At 39.1% G+C, this 19,651-nt stretch overlaps 1 protein-coding gene across 2 annotated transcripts in view; it reads right to left on the reverse strand.

Moving 5' to 3' along the window:
• Window positions 1-3,642: 3,642 nt before the first annotated feature.
• The window catches only part of ranbp10 (RAN binding protein 10), a 33,883-nt gene continuing 17,874 nt past the window's right edge, over window positions 3,643-19,651 (reverse strand). The window contains exons 4-15 of one of the 2 annotated variants that reach the window (XM_079345940.1): window positions 14,756-14,923; window positions 14,594-14,616; window positions 13,490-13,674; window positions 12,643-12,755; window positions 11,529-11,637; window positions 11,185-11,333; window positions 10,845-11,061; window positions 9,990-10,129; window positions 9,571-9,719; window positions 8,581-8,692; window positions 7,997-8,132; window positions 3,643-6,995 (exon numbers count right to left, since the gene is read on the reverse strand). In XM_079345940.1, coding sequence (XP_079202066.1) covers window positions 8,002-8,132; window positions 8,581-8,692; window positions 9,571-9,719; window positions 9,990-10,129; window positions 10,845-11,061; window positions 11,185-11,333; window positions 11,529-11,637; window positions 12,643-12,755; window positions 13,490-13,674; window positions 14,594-14,616; window positions 14,756-14,923 — 1,496 coding nt within the window. In that variant the 3' untranslated portion in view covers window positions 3,643-6,995; window positions 7,997-8,001. The remainder of the gene's footprint in view (window positions 6,996-7,996; window positions 8,133-8,580; window positions 8,693-9,570; window positions 9,720-9,989; window positions 10,130-10,844; window positions 11,062-11,184; window positions 11,334-11,528; window positions 11,638-12,642; window positions 12,756-13,489; window positions 13,675-14,593; window positions 14,617-14,755; window positions 14,924-19,651) is intronic. The other variant, XM_079345941.1, reaches the window with a different exon arrangement.

Consider the following 19,651-nt stretch of genomic DNA (forward strand, 5'->3'; position numbering starts at 1 on the left):
TCATTTACTGTATTGTATACATTTTCAACTGTACCTTGAAATAAAAAGAAAAGCCAGTAGCCCTGTGTGTGAGATGATTAATGCCTCTACATATTCTACCCCATTGTACATCTCAGCCAGACTCCAACTGTTGCAATCAATTCAATCAGCAGTGCTTATGAACCCATTACAATCTAGCTGCGAGCAAGCAGGGTCTGCATCCTTCGAATGGGCTCAAAGTAATTACTATTTAGTCAAGCCAAAAAAGCCTAGAAGGCTGCAAAGGATAAAAGAATGATAAATGGTGGATAGAGCTATAAAACATGTCTCTAATGACTCACATGTGACTGTGAATATGCATAGCAGCAATTTTGAAATAAGAGTGGGTGTTTTGTTATTTACACCCAAACAAGCCCCCTCTGAGAACGTTGTAAGCGGTTGCTATGGTTACTATCATGCACCATGCAACATGTTGCATCCTAATTCTGAAGGTCAGAGGTCTCACAGCACTCTGAGGATGTTTACAGCCTCAAGGGCGTGATATATGCTGTAGGAAATTCATTGTTAACCACACGATCAGCCAGGAGCGGCCCACGACTCTCACAGTACCTTGTGCATAATTACAGGCTCATCTTTATGCCTGCACAACAAAGGGATTTAAAACCGCTTCATGTGAAATTTTCAACCATGTGTTTAAACCACTGATGTGTTAATTTCTCCCTTGACTAGGTATAGTATTACTGCAGTTGTGTGTGAACACAGGAACACAAAATAAGGATGGTATAGTCAATTAATATAATCAATAATCAGGCATTTATCGCTTAATGTTGGTTTCAATATTTAGTCTTCATCAACTTCTGTGGTAATCTTCAGAAATATGTTTTCACCACTGTCAGACAATTATAACTTGACAAACTATAAATTTCATGTTTAGGCATGTTCAAACTCTACATGACATTAATATATACAGACAATTTTTCCCCCAACTAGATTCTGACTAACAAATATTCCTTTAATATAATTTAAGGCTGGTTCACACGGCAGGATTTTAAAATTGTCGGCCGATTTCCCAAACTTTAGAGACCACACACATGGCGATAAATAATCGGAGGTTTTACAGTTTTTGTCGTACAGTGTGTGGTGTGCACGGCAACATCAACACACCACACATGAACCGATTTCACTCGCGAACGTCCCCGATCAGACGGGAAATCTCGCAAAATAGATGTAATAGGGATCGTTTGTGCTGTTTTTATCTGAAAAAACACGTTTTAAAAAGAGGCGTCGGTCAAAGGAGCGGAGACAACGGGAGCATGCTGCATGTGAGTAGTTGTTGTTTTGCTACCGGTGTTTTCGCTACTACGTCACCTCGCTTTCTGATTGGCTATGCGTCATAGTCAAGAAGCTCATGCAGGTTTTCCCCTTGAACTGTGAACCAGGCTTTAGTTCAGCAGGGTCAAAGAGGTTTAAAGCAAATTGCACTTGTTTACATTATTGTATTTGGTTCAAGGATAAATACGTCATCACACTGTCTACACAATCTAGTCATAAAATGATTTTTCTACGGACTCTTTTTTTATCTTTAAATAATGATCTGGATCTGGACGTTCCAGCAGTCTGGTACACGCTCGTCAGGTGACAAGTCAATCACATGGCTGACATAAACACAAACAACCACACAGACAATGTTTAATGAACTTGAGCTAGTCTCTTATTGTCTTTAAGTGCTTCTCATCTTGTGAACACGGTAGGTGTAAGGTGTGCAGGTGTGGACTACAGTGTCCCACGGGAGTGTATTAGTTCATTGCTTTTTCTATTCTCAAAATCCTCACAATATTTACCTTCTTAAAATTGTGTATAGATGTCTGACACAACCCTCACTGAGATATGAAGTACTGTAACTAATCAATTAAAATCAATGCATAGTCTTAATAGTTGTTTAGTAGTGTAACCCAACAATTGATATCAATAACGAGACAGACAGACAGACAGCAGAAGGACATCCAACACACAATGTTATTAACAATACACTATAATGCTGAAATACAAAGTAGAAAAGCACTAAAAATGTAGAAGAATTTAAAGCTAAGAATTACAATAATATATATATCAGGATTTAACTTAAACATTCCAACTAGTCAAAAATGTGAGAAATGAACTGAGACATTTTATAACTGAATGTAAGCATACTTAAGAGTTAAACACGCTGACTGGGATTCATTTCTAACCTTCTTCTGCCCTCTGCTGTCCAGCTTCCGAAGAACTGAAAGGTGTCGCACTATTCTGTTTGAAAATTATTTATACCATTAGTTGAATATTGAAAAAAAGATTCTGCTTTTTAATTTACTACAGTGATAGAATTTGACCATGCACAGACTATCAAACAGATCTGTGGCAGTGAACACAACATTGCCCTTGGCCCAGAGATTACATTTTTTATTTTGCATGTGTAACTGAACATTTAAAGACTTTTGCAAAGGTAAAAGTTGTACTAATAACAAACAGAATCTATGTGAAATATACATCATGTAACATTCATCGCTAAATAGTCTTAATTCAATATTTGCCATTTTAATAAAATTCGTCTTTATATGAGAAATATCTACCATGGTGCCAGGTGGCATGAAATCTTTATCTGTCATAGCCAACAGTTACGCTGCCTTTGGCTGATGGCAGGTTCTGATTTTTATTACTCTTATGTGTAACCCATGAAGAAGCAAATGATTTGGGACTCTAAGCTGCTTTACTTCTTTCCTATATGCCTACCAAATGATTCAGAACCACTCTCAATGTTCTTTAAACGGATTTCACGCTTCAAAAAGTCCCATTTACATCAGTAAATAGTGTATAGGTAATTGTCTGTAACCACTGAACTACATTCATTAAGCTTAACTATTAACCTGACAATTGCAGAAAATTGCAATTGAATTTACATAGATCGTAGATTACAAATGCAGAACATTTTTACGTTTGTATTCACTGCAAGGTAAAAAAATAAATAATCTTTTATCGGCAACGCTTTTCTCTCTTAAAAAAATCCATACAGATCCTTTCTAACATGCCCAAAATAGTAAACTAAACAGTAACTAAAACAGACAACAGTACAGATTATGATCACTGAGAAGCCCAATACAATTCCAGTGTTGACTTCATGTCTGGCAGACAATATACTGTGGGCCCTTGTAGAATTGTTTCCTTGATTTGCATTTCACCATCCTATGAGGAGCAGCCATGAAGATGCCTGCTCCACTGTCAATAAAGACAATAACATAAATGCAAAATATTGCATCACATGAAGAAAACTTCCAGGTAAAGAAAAACGAGGTTTTTCTCGTCTCAGGGCAAAATGAGGGCTGGACTCACAACCATTCAACACTGCTACCATGTTTCTAATGATACACAGCTTCATGCAAATGGGTGAAGTATCCCTTTAACTTCACACACAGTTGGCAGAGGATGATATTTAAAGTGTCCATCAGTTTGAACTAATGCCATTAATACACATTCACATCAGTGTCTTGTCCAACAACACTTTGACATGTGACTGCAAGAGCTTTGGATTAAGCCCACTACCACCCACTGAGACCACCTCCTCTAACACTGTGCCACCAGGAAGGAAATGGTTAAACAGGAGAAACATGAATAAAAACAGAAGTTCCAATATATGCTTATGGATGTATTTTAATAAAAATAATTCTGTCAAAATTAAACAGAATACAATATTTATTTTTTAACATGTTTCCAGTACATAGGTTTTTTTTTTTCAATTACAATTTTTCCTTTTTTATTTTGTTTTAAAAGTCATGCTAAGTAGAGGGTAACTCCGTTCCCAGTTGTTGTTTTTATTTTCACTGCTTGTTAAAACTCAAAATATGAAAAAAAAAAAAAAAGAAAAAAAAAAAAGAAAGAAAGAAAGAAAAACATGATAGAAGTCATCTGACTGTGACGCCGAAATCAGGTCCTCCAGCCCCTCAGAAAAGAAAAAAAAAGTCCATGTGGCTTCACAGGCCTTGGGCCCACTTCCAAAAGTGTTCACACCCTCCTGTTTGTTAAAACAATCACTGATCACATCAGTGCCCATGTCTATGTCAGGATTTAGAGGAAGAGAGCGTGATAACAGTGCTGAGACTCAGCCCAGGCTCAAACACAAAGGACAGCTGGGAGACTTGTTCCCTACAGGTATGCAACAAAGGTTGTTCATTAACGGTGTGTGTGTGTGTGTGTGTGTGTGTGTGTGTGTGTGTGTGTGTGTAACAGAAGTCCTTTTCAGCTGTGGAAGCAGAAGTTATGAGTGTGTATTAGAATAGTTCCTATTATAGCAGAAGGTCTTTATAAAAACAGCAAGGTAAAACTTTGACCACATACCCTGTAGTAAACCCCGCATTGCATACACACATCTCCAGTTTTATATTAAACCATGTTTTGTTGACCATAGACTTAAATCTTATAAATGGTAATATACACAAGGTGGATCCACAAGCCATTCCCAGGGCACGACAAAGCAGCCGGAGTAACAGCTCACCAAAAAAGTCAAACAACATTCAGTCAGTGCTATTTGGCAGAAAAAAGGTCTGGTGTAAAAACGAAAGAATTCAAATATATCAGATAAAGCTATGAGGAGGAACTACTCAAACGTATAACCAAGGGGGAAATATATGAACAAGAAGTATGGCATTGTTTAATCTAATTCAGAAGTTTTGTCATAACCAATCCCCTTCCTCCTGATCTGCAGCGAAACACACAATCATGATAGTATCAGGACAAAGGTCAAAATAACTGTACGAGGAGCCAAAGAGTCAGTTATTAAAGGATTAACCAGGCTGTCAAGCTAAATTCATAATTTTAAGTAAAAGAAACAAATTGTGAAATAATTGAGTTATAACTTCATTTTGATCGTCTCCTGTTAGTCAAAGAAACAAAAAAAGGTGTGTTTAGCTCTCAGGAGTTGTTCGTCTGTCCTTTGAAAGAAATTTCCATAATGAAAAAAATAGTGCCACACTCTGGATAAACAGGCTCATTACATCATGTTGTCAACACTGTCTTCTCATTTTAACGCAGAGTAATAAACCCAAGGTCAAGAATACGTCTTGACTAATAGTTTGATAGGCGGGTCATATATAAAGCCTTGAACATATTTTGAAAAAAGGTTAGTTTCCATTTAGTGCAGTGTGTCAATAAGCAACCACCATCTGAGCTGAGCTGGTTAAGTACAAAACACAACAAAGAGCTTGTAAATAGCCTAAAGGCTTACAGAAGCTAGACTACAGTACCTGCACAAGCTGTTAGAGCCTTTGTTGAAAAGAGAGGGAGCAGGAAATACAAAAATTCAATGAACGTTGCAATCATGAAATGTTTTTGTTTTTTTGAAAGGGCATCATAATGACCTGTAGACCGATATTTACGTTTTAGTTCAATCATACATTCCACTGAAGTAATTTGTATGATTTGTTCCCAATATCTCAATTATTCATCCCTTTTATTGATTACTATAATAAATAGATGTGGGCTCATTACGACGTAGCTGAGAGCAATGACGGTTCAATAAGCATGCTGTAGCTGTGTTGTTATCTTTTTCAAAGCCGTTTGAAGCTGAACTCGCCATTTTTTTCTGTTAAAGCTCATCTGACTCTGTTGAGGTCAATGTGGTTACTCATTAAATCTTATTTTAAATACTGTTATCATTCAGCATAACTTTGGGACACTCTTCTGTTTTTGTGGTTGGTCATATTAATGAGCCTGATTTACCTATATCAACCTGTATAATGAGAAATGGTCACTTTACAGGTAGAAGAGAAACAGATTCAAGTCCTGAATTTAAAAATAAGATACAAGAACAATTGTTTTTCTTACAACTATTGAGAAGTTAGGTATCACCAGTCCAAAATGAAATTAAGAGTGCGATTCAATTATCACCATTTGCTTCTTAAAAAACAACAACAAAAAAAACAAAAACACAGCAGTCTTAGAAAGGAACAAATAAATTCTGCTCTAATGAAACGCCCAGGACTGACTTGACTTCTAGCTGCGCTCTTCCTGTGCTTGTTAGTCTGCCTATGATAATGAGGTTCTCCATGCTGGCATGGTGTGGAGTTGTGTAAGCAGGTATAGTAGCTGCAGCTGTGGCTGAGCTCCGCCACCTTCAACAACACCACTGATTGTGTGATGGTCTAATCCTGACAGCAAAATCAAGACTACAACACCTGCAGTCAAATTTCAGATCTGGTTGCTGGTCGTGGTCACCCCCACCGAGGCCTGTCAATCATGTGTTTTTATAAAAGTTATTGTTTTGTATTTTCAGGATGTGTTTTTTTTTTCCTCCAGATATTTTACATTCTTAAAACATACCATAGCTGTGATACAGAGCACTATGTCCTTTCCTTCTGAAACCTTCTGGAACAATTTTGAGGGCCCACTGATGTCCAACTTTGGTCCAGCTAACTACTGTAGCAGCGTGTTTACAAGAAAGCAAAAGCAATGACCAGAAAAAGATGAAATGCTCCACACAACAACAACAGGTGTTTTTCATGCTGAGCTCGTGTTTGCTCATCCGTGTGAATGTAGGTTCAGATTGAGCTGTCAGACAACCTTCAGTTGTTGGACTAAACAGATGTAGGTATTGTGGTCTGTGATATGGTAAACAACAACAATGTGAGTCAAATACTGAAGGTACAGTAGGGAATCAATATCCACCCATGAAAAACAGAAGCAAAAATAAAAAGGGGAGTTACATGTTGTCTTGTCCAGGATGACCACAACAAACTGACAAAAATAGAACTATAAAAATGGCTAGATAAACAGAATAATAATTATCTTTAAATAGTGTCACACATTTCTTTATTTGATAATACTAAATTAAAAGGAAGCTTTCTTCTTTCCTCGTCTCCTCCGCTTCGCTTTGTGCCGCTGGCTCGGTTTGACAGACGGCCAAACACACCAATCACACTCCTGCTGTTTCCTCTGTCGCCATGACACCTACCTGCTGGACAAGCCTTCTCTCAGTGCTACTTAACATTAACCTATGGACAGAAAGAGTCTTGTAAGCCAAGAAATTAAGTGAAGTTGTTGCGTAAAACAGTTTTCATTTATTTATCATACAACTACTGTTTACTATTTTAAATTCATGTAGCAGTAATTGTTTTCCATTTAACTTATGTACGCTTTGATTGTGTTTAAATAATCCAAATCAAGCAGGATTTTAAGTTGTTGTTTCGCATAATTCCGGTACTTTCTCACTCTTATTGCAGTTCTGATTGTGTGTTGCGCAAACATTGTATTTTTGAAAGCATTACTGGCCTCCTCAATCTTTAACACTAACTTCACAATAACTATTTCACAGGGTTAGGGTTACTGTCACTGAGTGTGACTGAAAGATAACAGAAATTAGCCCCCTTCATTAGCTATTTCAGCAAACCAAGCTAGCTGCATATGGGTTTGTAAACACAATTTGTGAGCTTGATCCCCTTGAAATGAACTGGCAGAAAAACAAAAAAACGAGTAATTTAAGTCTTTTAGGGCATTGTGTTATACAAGCTCACTTCTGGATAGTCAAAACATACAATACTGCAACACCAAATAACAACCGTTTGTCATTAATGCTGGCAAATAGCTTTGGTTAGCTGCCGGTTGACTGAGTTATGGATACCTTTGCGTGTTGCTTCAACAGCTATCCAGGGGAAAAGACTTCTGGGTTTTCTTTAAGGTACAATGAAATGCTTTGTATCCAGTTAAGGTTTTGTGGAAACAATAAGGAAGCATGTTTACCATGAAATATGATCAATTAGAGGCTCAATGTCCACAGGTGACATTAGAAGTTAAAATGACCCATTGTTGAAACTTTAATAGAAAATGTCTACAATACAAAAGATTCTAAAACAGCAAGGTTGTATAAAGCATTTGATTGATTGCTTTGGTCCCCTATAGCCAAAGGCAACCATAAGCACTGATCTGTTAATTCACAGTGAGTAGATGGCTGTTTGAGACTCTTGTATTAATTCCTTGTCTGGTTAATACTACTCACCTGGGCTAGTGCAAAAAGTTGTCCACTCTGGCGAAGGAGCAAGAACCAGACCGGACTCGAGCCATGAGTTGAACACACTCCGTGGCCTGGCCAAGCGCCAACATCAGCGGAGGCTGCTTCGGCAGATTTTGAGACTCTGGAGCAGAAAACAGAAACGTCAAATTAAATAGAATAAATAAATATAATAAATACATAGATTTTTTTGTCCTTACTTATTACAACTTAAATGTGTCAATAAATGTGTAATAAGCTGTAGTTGTGTTGTTTAAACGTTGCATTATGTGTTTGGGTTATTCATATTTCTAAATCAGCCTTTGTAGCACTCAATGTAGCCAAACTCCTCACATCCCTGTCGGATACTGTTAAATGGTAAATATATAAAATATGAACTGTACGTGGACTCTCTTAGGTCTAAGCCAATGCATACTTCACTTTATATTTATGATGTTTAAATATCACCACTGATAAGTAAGTGACATTGTTTGCACTTTCTTCCTTAAGAGTGTTACATCTGCACAGTATCACTGTAGGAAAGTGAAATTGTAATACATAAGTGTATAACACACAACATGTTTGCCCATTACCCAGTATGGCACTGTTGAGAGCGGAGCAGAGGGATTCTCTCTGTGTAGGATCTAACTGCTGGCCCACTGGGCAGTTCCATGGATCTGAGTACGCTAGCAGGCTGAATGCATCCTACAGACAGACAGATAAAAAAGGGGAGTAACATCGTGAAATCAGTGCAGTGTATAGATTCTGCAGGTACAATGATGGAAATTCATGTGCTGATCTACCGTCTCTAAATGAATGGGGTTTTTTTATGTTACAAACTACAGTATCTCTGAAGCTGAGTCAGGTGACTATAGACACTCATACTTACAAAACACAGAGAGTTATTGGTACTTTCTTGTATGTACACCTAAATCAAATCTATCATTTTATTTGAACTCTGATTGGATCTCTGTGTCTGCTGAATGAGTGTGTGGGTAGTCGCTTAATAGGCTAAAGCAACGTTGATGAGGGATTTGTTTCTGTCCCTTGGTGTGGAATCATTCTGACCCCTGGTGGTTGAAATGACTTAATACAACAAAAGCAGCAACTGCAAAGACTGTCATTTCAAAATAAAAGCTTGTTGGACATATGTTGACCCCCTGAAGGTTTAACTGTGATGTGAGCATTATAAATGTTAAAAGCTTTATACCTACAATTAGAGACAAGCCCCTGAACAGGGCTTGTCCTGGTCTCTACTACTCTTGTATCTATTGTTTTTTTTTTACATTTTCAGACACTCTATTGTTCTCAGTGTGCCTGCTTTTGAATCAAAGGACACAAACTGCACTGTGTGTTCATTTAAGCCTTTTAATGTGGACTAGAGGAATGTCCCACTGATAGTAAAAATACAATTGTATTTAAACCCTTTTACCAAGCATCACTCACACTTCTGCAGCATGCAAAGACTACTTAGACCAAGATTTGAACCGATGCCAACAGAAAATAAATCTTCCAACCATTTTTGAGATCACTTCTAGTTTGTTGTGGTGCAGATGTTTGTTGAATCAAAAATGTGTGAGCACCTGTAACATCTTCTTGTGTGTTGCGTTTTTTCCATACTCGCTGCAAAGCTGTTCGTTGAGCGCCTGCAGCTCTCGCCCGAACTGGATCATCCTCTCTGTGGCTGCCTGGTTCCCTCCACAAAGCTGTCTGCTACTACTCCAGCCCTCCTCTGTCAGCAAAGAGACGCACACATGCCAAAACAGTTCAACGACACAGATAAAAACCCAAAAGGTGAATGCAAAAAAAGAATAATAAAAACAAGAAATGAGGCTAGGCTACAACAATAAATATTAAAGAGGGATCAGATTGAGGAAAAAACATTTCCAATAAAGAATACAAAGAAAGACCTTATGATGTGCTTGTAAAAGGAGCATGTTAGGTTGAGATCTCTGAAGTTGTGTGTTTGTGTGTGTGAGTGTATGTGTGAGTGAGAGAGCACCTGTGACCCCATTGCCAATGCTGTTGTCATCCGGCTGAAGAATCTCTTCATGTTTGTATGTGCCATTCATGATCCGTGCTGAGGAGCTCTCAACAACCCCATTGGTATAGTGCTCTGCTTCAATCTCCATCTCACTGTCACTTCACCAATAGATTCAACAAATACAGGGACACAGAAGATCACACACAGAAGCGTTACACAGAGGTTCACAGATCCCATTTGACTGACAGTGGCAGCTTGCTTTTCAAAAAATACACACATCGAAAGATATGGTGCCATCTTTTTTTTTTCTTCCCCCCCAATACAGCCCAGCCCAGCCCAGCCCGACTCAGCCAGTGGAGAGCAGCAGGAGGAAAACAGCACAGACAGAAGTGTCTCATGTCACATTTCCAAAAAGGTTAAAAAATCACCACAGGATGGCAAAACAGTGAAATGTCAACTGAGAAAATCGGTTTTCAGGGTTTTGATAGGAAATGATATCCAGTCATCGGAAAACAATCTAAATATAAGCTTTGCAGACATCAAACTCTGACCTGAGCATGGCTTAATAATGTGCAAGCAGACTTCCAACGATAAATGAAAGAGCATCACACAAAGAAAAATGTAAAAACAGTATCAGAGATGTTAGCCAATTTTCAGAATAATGTTTTTATTAGCTTGCAGTGATCACATACTCTACATGTTTCTGGTAATGATTTACTGATGAAAGGTGGCATCTTTGAAAAAATAAAATAATACCACTTCCCATGACTAAAACATATACGTATCCATACCTACATTGTTTATCTTCGACTAACTCCATGATCAGCATGTCTGGCTTTACCTGCATGGAACGACACTGGCAGGCCCTCGTACCTTGTTTCCTGGGTGCTGTTGGCACTGTGAGGCTGGCTCTTTGTGGAGTCCGATGAGTTGGACTCAGAGTAGTTGACAGAGGAAGGGGAGGAAGAGGTTGAGGAGGATGCAGAGGAGGAGATGCTCGGGTATTTGACGCTGCTGCTGCCAGTGCCGCTGTGGCTCTTTGATTTGTTGGAGGGAGTCACCCCGTTACTGCAGGTCGGGCTGTCTGCTCCTGGGTGATGATTTATTGGAAACATATTTATATGTAAATTTCTACGGGAGCTCGGAAATGCATTTGTTTTGTGTGAACGTGTTCCAGAAGAGCGAAACGTGAACTAGAAAAGAGCTTGCTTACCTCCGGTGTGCAGGTGCGTGATGCTGTTTCCGTGGCGAGGGCTGAGGCTGGGTGAGCCTGGGTAACTGTCCTGGGACTTTGGCGAGCGAATGGTCAAGCAGCAGACCTCACTGTCTGTACCGTTCACCATCTCCACAAACTGACGACACCTTAAAAAGCAAAGCAAACATGCTGTTTAAGGCTTCGCTGGTATTGACTTGGAGGAACCTATTTCTCATGAAGCTCCACATTCACAGTGGTGTTAACACGGGGAAAACAGCCTCGCTTAGCTTGTAGGACAAAAATATTGCAGCAGCATCTTTTGCTGTATTTGATGATAACCTTGAATAAACAGAGTGACTCACTTCAACATGAACAGAAGGTTGGGGTTGTGCTCTAACAGGCCGGGATAAAGCTGCTGAGTAGCTTCTATGGCTTCACCCACCCGTCCTGCCAGCACCAGCTTCTGTATTCCTATTAGAGAAAGTAACAGGCTGCTATTTTCAGTGTATTGATCAAGAGGAGCCACGCTTTCACGGCAAATATTCAATTGAGGTCAGTGTATCATTCATAGAGGTGAAAGGTCACTGACAACAAAACACACTAATGCTATTTTAATTTTCACATCTTTTTTTTTTTTTTTTTTTTGAAATGATGGCATACATTACTTTTTCAAACACATACACTTCACTAGACTCAACAGACTACATCACACTACACTGTGGGTGGACGTGACTCGGTGGTGGAGTCTGTAGTCTCTCAACTAAAAGGCCCAAGCCCAACTCCTGCAGCCACATGTCCGTTGTGTCCTTGGGTGAATTACTTAACTCCAAATTGCTCCCGCTGCCTTGCCCGCAGCGTTTGAATGTCTATGAGTGGGATTAGTTACTTCTGATGGTCACTTTACAGAGCAGCCTCTGCAATAAGTGTGTGAATGTGTAGGTTTGAGCTGCGGTGTAAAAGTGTTTTGAGTAGTCAGAAGACTAGAAAAGCCCTCTCAAGTCCATCTACCATTTTACCACTTACACTACTCTACACTACATGCTGATGGATTAAACCCTCAAGAGAAAACACTGCTAGGAAGAAATACTTTAATACAAGGCTCGAGCAAACAAAACCTCAGAAGTGATCAATGTAATCAGTCTAGGTTTAAAATTAGCAAACGAGCTAACTATGTTCTGCATTCTGCAAAGAGAATGCGATAGCTTCCCAGAACCAACATAGCAGCTAACAACTGTCATGTGACAACAGCTAACTCTGCCAACGAGAAAGAAAGCTGAATAATAAATGTGGTGTTGTTTAAGGAGAGGCTATACGTTTCCCATTTAAAGAGCAGGGATGTGTTTATGTGTTATTTTTAGTCAGTATATTTGACATAAAGGAAATTGTGTTGGACTTTTTCATCCTGCCTTTGGAATGACTTGTATCTTGTATCTAAGACATTTGAAACAGTAGTTTGTGGTTGGCTGGTTCACTCACTTTGTCTGTTCTTTATAGATGTCTGGTCCTCTTGTATCATCGTCTCCGTGGCTCTGGCAAATGCTGTTGCAGTGGCACAGTACCCATGATGCACTAAGTAGCTGGACACCATACTTGAGAGACAAACATGAAAACGCTTTTTAATAGCTGACCAAAACATACAAAGTAATAGTCTGTGGTACTTTTTGTAAACAGGACATCAGTCATCGGACATGTTAGTCATCTCATTCTTGTCTGTTATCTTGTGTCCCTTTGAGTTGATCACTATGTGCGCTTCCTAACACGAGAAAACATACATGTATGGGCTGTGAAAGACAAAAAGAGACAAATCGAGTTCCTTATTCTTTCAGTAAGGGATGATCCTGTGCAGGGAAAAGGCTGGTGGTGGGGGGTTGGACTTCCCACAAGTTAAATAACTTGTAAACAAGATTTTTTTTTTTCATTTAAACTTTTTAGAACTTAATGGGCTCCAGATTTTTCTTTCCATTTTTTCATTTGTAGTTTTAGAGGAGTGGTTCTCAAGTGGTCCAGCCTCAGGACACACAAACACCTCTTAAACGACCAATCAGGACGGACATTTCTACAAATTGTCAACCATTAAATTGTATTTAATGTTAAAAATGTTGACGTTTGAAGAAAAGTTACAAAAAGACAGCAGAAATTCAGCATCAGAAAACACGACGGTGTTTCTTTACTAATGCTGGTTCAGTTTTTGATGGCATCATGTTTTTATGTGCCAGTATTTCTCTGCACACGACACGCTGAGGTCAGAGCAGATGTAGAAAGGGGCCGTAGTGAGATTTTGTCGTGTGAATGTTTCTCGGAGTTGCACAAAGGGAAACCTTACTTCTGCAGGACGGCCTGCCACTCTCCAAGCCTCTCTCCGATAGGGTAGCGAGCAATCATGCCGTGGATCTTGGCCCTCCATTCACTCATGTAGTCCTCGATGTCAAAGACAAACGGCTGCTGACCAAAGTTAGCATCCACAATCTCACCCGGGGTTTGTAACCCCACTGTGGGATACAGATTAGGCTGGAAGATATTAAAGATCAAAAGTAATTCAGGTTAGTTTATGCATTGTCTTGAATGACAACATCAACATGCATGTACATTAAGAGATCTGTGTGTTGACAGTATATTTCCTTATCAAAGCTGCATAATCTTCAGATGATTTGTAATATTAATTGGTTTATGGTGGCAGAAGTTTGTTTGTGTATCTATAACATAACAAACTGGCCTTTTTCAAGAGTTTTTGTGTTGTTTTTAAAGGTTTTGGTTTTGAAAATCTTGAGATTAGAGCTTGTTAAATTCCGGTAATGAATAGTCTTGCTTTAGCAAAGAAATGCTGGTCGTTGGTGTAAAATAATAAATTGCTTTAACTGAGCTGAGCTCATGGGGTTTAATAACAAAAGTACAAAACTAACATAAACGCCTAGTTAAATGGTCCTTTGTTTGACAGAGGTTGATAAGTTCTTCTGTTCTATTTGTCTGGATAAAACAGATAAATTGGCTTTTTTATGTTCCAGTGAAATGTGGCTGCTGGACAACAAAAGAATACATTCCGACCCATCTGCCAACATAAGCTACAAATTAGATTCAGATCCGCAAGGTCAATACTTAATTGAAGGTAATGTCATATTTTTTCAGTCACTACAGCTCGAGTATGGAAAAATAGGATCATATTAGTTTGGTTTCAAATAAAGGCTTCAGGAAAAAAATATTATTTATCCAGAACAATACTGTACATTTTCCTTAAAAAAACCAAATGCATAGTTTTTAAAAGAAGCGTGATAGTACTGAATCCAAAATCAAATCAATGATGGTGGTAAATAAAACCATGTCCATGAGAATAGAGCGAATACTGCATTAAATATACAAAATAAATCACAGGCTGTGCTGGTTTGCTTATCACTATACTGCACTCATTGAAAGCACACATAATGATACTTACAGGCAGGTCTGTGAACGCAACACCTGAGGGATGAAATGAAAAAGTACAGCATTAGGATTTCAACTTATAAATACAAGTCTTGGTTACTATCACACACAATAATATTAGAATACACCTTAGTACAATAATTATATAGTACAATGCATAAAATGTTCCCCCGACCTAAACTGATTCCATTTTTGGTGTAAAAGCAAGTGTTGTTGATGAGGTTAACACAGCAGCCAATGACATCCCCCGTGGTGAATGTCGGGCCGTACGGTTGGCCGGTCCCAGAGGAGCAGAAGGAGTGGCCGTCATCTCCGTGGTAACCGTATGAGTGCTTGTCCCATCCTAAAACAAGGATGACATGAAGTTGTAACGTGATATAAGATTCTTATGTTAAATTTGTTGTGTAGCCATTCACCCATAGAAAAGTGTCTGTGTGCTGTTTAACAGAACCATAGGGACTATTTGAAGTCGATGATGCAGTGCCATGGAAGACCAGGAGGGGGATCTCACCCAACTAAGGAAACTGGTGAGTCACTGCAAACAGGAATAGCAGCACAAGAGGCTAAACCAGGAGACGGGGTGGGTGGGGGTTCTTGTTCCTTCAGGTGCTGATGCATGTGCTACTGAAACATCCAGACCTTTTTTTGTCTACTACAGCTGCAGAGTGAAACATGTGTGCTATACTTATTTTTTCTTACAAATCCATTTTTATGTCTGTATCATTACCCACAATGCCTTTTAGAGAGATCTGTGTAATTCAAGCTTTATAAGTAATATGAGCTGTTCCTACTTGGACTTATACTGTTGTTTACTATGAGAACGTATCACTGTTTGCTCTGATTATTTTATCCAAGTTAGCGAGATAAACACCTCATCGTTGTCTCTTACATTGTGTGATATATACAATAGATGTACAGATATAGATAGATACAATTTTGGTTTTCAAAATACTTATTGCTACTGAATGTTTGTGTGCAGAGACATGAAGTTTCAGATAACCATTAAAAAACCAAACTCAGTCTACACAGTATGTGCATAATAAAGCATCTTAACAGGATCATATAAGGTCCAGTGTTTTTTTTTTTTTTTTTTAAGACAAATATACTCCCTCAACAATTATCTGAAGAGAGAAAACAAGATTAACTCTTAACTTAACGTGCGTCTGATATAGATATAAAATAAACTTTATTTACAAAATGTGAATCAATTCTTTCATTACAGTAATTTGGTAATCAGTAATATAACATACTTGTAGTGCATTTCTGACTACACAATGCGCTTTCCTATACATGTCCTTTACCCATTTTACACACATATTCTTTGAATATTGAGGCTCAGTTTATAGCACAGGGACACATCGAGATGCAGAGTGGAGGAGCTTAGGATAGACCCAATGATCTGTCCGAGAGTGGACACTAACGTATGAGCCTCAGCAGCTCCGAGGGCAAGGACTCTGCAGCCCTCAGGAGGATTCTTCTTCATGTTCACAGACCTGAGAGACTCACTTTCAGTCAGTTGAAGGACAAGCTTTTTTATGCCTTGGGTTTAATTCTTACATAGTTTTGCCGGAACTGACTCAGCTGAAAGGGAAATGAACCTGAAAGCATTGAGCTCAATCAGTGTCTCTTCAATCACAGCTTGTCTGTTGTTGCCAAAAAGCAAAGCGGGGTTAGTGAAAGTAGGTCGTCAGTGAGCTGACATATTAGATGCGTACTTGAATATGTGCATCTGTGAGCATGTAATAAAGTATTACACTAAGCCAAATGTTGTTTCTTTTTCTCTTGATTTCATGTGTACTGCAGTTTATCTTTTAACTTGACCTAATAATGTTTTGTCTCTGCACATGTTCCTATGAGTATGTATATAGCCCTGTGTGTGTAGTGTGTCTGTGTGTGTTTGTAGTGAGGTATTAGATTAATCTGCTGACAGGGATATTGCCTCTAAAGCCAGGCTCGCTGCTCCAACATGCTAATGAAATGGGCAGGCCTCCACAGCGGGATCAGACACAGAGGTCAGACGTGGACAATATACTATTACAGCAACATAACGGTAGAATTTGCAGATGGAGGGCCCATATGGGTTTGGTGAGCAATGCTCTTTCTCGACATTGACAAAGAGACAGTTCAGTCCAAACATATGCATTCCAGAAACTTTTAAGAAACAGAGAGACAGAGGAAGATTCTCCCTGCCGGACGGAAGGGGAGGAGTCTCGGGAGGCAAGACATGATCCAAAAAGAATGACTTGGAAGCGTCCCACGAGTGTGATGCTGTGTTGACAGTTTTTTTTTCTGCTTTAATATCAACACACTGCACCGCGTGTAGTTCAAAATATAATAACTAAAGAGCAGAACATACTGACACAGTCAGGTTGTGCCCTGGTAACAGGATAAAGGTCATCACCCCCTCTCACTTGACTTTTCCTGAATATTACCTGCTGCGTTCTCACAGCAACTCACCAATTTACTTTGGGACAGAAAATGTTCTTGGTAGAGTTGGAGTGAAAACAATGCCCGTTTGCGTTCACTCATGAAACTCATCCCGACAATTTCAGAAAGTTTTCAGGAGTTTTGTGCATGTGTGAAAGCACAAAAAAAGTCCTGTCTCGACTCCTGCTTGGTCACTTCATACCTTGCCTTCTCTGTCTTTTTTTTAACAGAGAAGGTAAGACTACTGGGAACGTGAGGTGACGTCGAGGGTGGTGCCATACTGCTACAGTGCAGACAGAACTTAACAGGAAAACCTGATGGACAAAGTGCAAAAAGGGGGTGTTGACCGAATGAATACGGCTGAAACATCAGACTCCAGGCTTCAAAACATCACCAAACTAGTGGGTGACATTCAGTAGCATGTATGTATGTCCACTCAGTAAATACTTCCTTAACTTCAGTAAGTCTGTGCAAAATATCATCCTATGCTGAAAAGGTTCATTTGGAAAGCTTGTACAGAGCCTTGTCCTTGCCTAAGAGTTCAGACCATGGGTTTCAGGGGAATGCTATCCTAGTACACTGAAGCATTAGCTTCTAACAGTACAGGTATGGTACTGGTAGGTTGACAGCATTACTGTGGGTGTAGGCTACATTTTCCAAAATCTACTCTTTCCACTACACTTAGATTTACTACAATCAAGAACATCCTGTGTAACTCTTCCACAGTAGTTGCTGTGATAGTATGCCAATTCAACTTTGAAATAAATTCTACACTTCTTCTGGATATTTGTTTTCCCTGACCAGGGTATGATAGAAAATGGAATGGAGGCTTTGTTTGAATAACTTGATACTTATTTTGGTCAATGCCTTCCTACCAATACACATAAGCCTACCATTGGTACATTAGGCGTGATCATATTTTTATGCTGCTTGACTAGCATTGTGTCCTTAACAAAGTGTTTAAAAAGAAAAAAAGTCACTAATGCTCTTCTACAGCAAAAGAGAATACTACAGAATATGTTTAGCACAAGACATTAAAGGCGTTGCAATTAAATCATCCGAAGGAAATCCCTCTTGATGACTTTCTAAAAGTTGTTTTTTTTTAAAGGATATGAAAGGGCATCCTTAGTTTAAGAGGTTTTGTGCAAACAGGTAAACGTCCAGATGGACAGAAGGAGTTCACAAACCCCCAGATCCACAGGCGAGTGGAGAGAAACAAAAACAAGTACACCAAGAGACGCAATCAGTCAGTCCAGGACACACGCAGATAAATCCACGGAGTTCGGAACAAACGCACACTGGCACATAAATACACTGAGTCAGTCAGAGTTAAGGCAATCAACAGTAATCCGTCTACCAGCGCCATAGACCATCTGTAGTGCAAACTCACAAACACAATATTTTCATAGCTAATGTGTCAACCGGTTTGGAAAACACATTCATTCCATGCTCTTCCACTCTTTGTGTGACATTCGACACATGTGAATCAAGAGGCAGGGAGAATGAACGATCTTTGTGTATCTGTGAGAGTGTGCGAGTGTGTGCTGAACTACAGTCTGCTGAATGTGCTGCCTGGTGTCCACAGCATTCCACAAACCTCTGCCACAGGACAGATCTTGACAAGTCAATAAGCAGGTCAGATGGCCCCAGACAGGGCTGGAGCCAACAGGCAGAGTAGAGGGGTGGTCTGATGATCTGATTGGTTGGCAAGGCTTTGTTCAAGCTCGAGGTTGCTATATGGCTACTACGCTTCCTCTTATGTCATCAGAGATCTCTGATCCATCCATGAATGTTATTGTATGTGCGATTGTTTGTGTAGGGGTGTGTGCTTTCTGAGTGTACGAGGACACATCATGTTAAAACTTACAGTGATGGGACAGCAAATTGTTCTGTGAGACTTGTTTTTTTATTCATTGATCTTTGTTGAAGCACATATGTTGTCTGAATCAGGCAGTGGACACAGAATCCAATTTAATTCCTTCTAGTAAACAAAGGACCAAACAAGGAGACAGCTGCTCTCTGATCGAAATAAAGTTTGATTCAGGTTTTTGTGGGTCATTTTTTAAAACCATACTTAGTGCCATCGACTTGTTTTGAGCCGGAAAAAGAGAGCAAAACTCTTAAGATGAAGTAGTGTGGACACTTAAGTCAGTATACTCATGGTAATGATTTGTAATCTGCCTTTCAATTCATGAGTATATTGAATATCAGACCAGGGTTACTTGCAGTGAAGGGTGATTCACTGTGATAAAAAAACAATTCAGGAAAATGTACAGATAAATGATAAATGATAAAAGATAAATGCAGTTTTGTTTAATCATTGTAGGGACAGAATTATAATTGGTATGACTTTAATACCTTAGAAGTCCATCCTCTCCATCTGACAAAACCAAAGCCTTCCTTTATCTCTGCATGACGTTGTTTAGTCCGCTACCTTTAACCAAGATTCTGACTTGAAGTAGTAGCACAACATGTGAGGTAAACAGACTTGTAAAACACTTTGTAATTTTCTGACCATACAAAGTGCTTTTATAATACATGTCACATTAAATAATTCACACCACATTCATACACATGGGCATTAAACTCCACCGAGAACAGCACATATTAACAACTCGCACACTGAATATTCTGTGAACCCTGG

Source organism: Symphodus melops, assembly GCF_947650265.1.
Source record: "Symphodus melops genome assembly, chromosome: 6".
In the NCBI taxonomy this organism is placed as follows: Eukaryota; Metazoa; Chordata; class Actinopteri; order Labriformes; family Labridae; genus Symphodus; species Symphodus melops.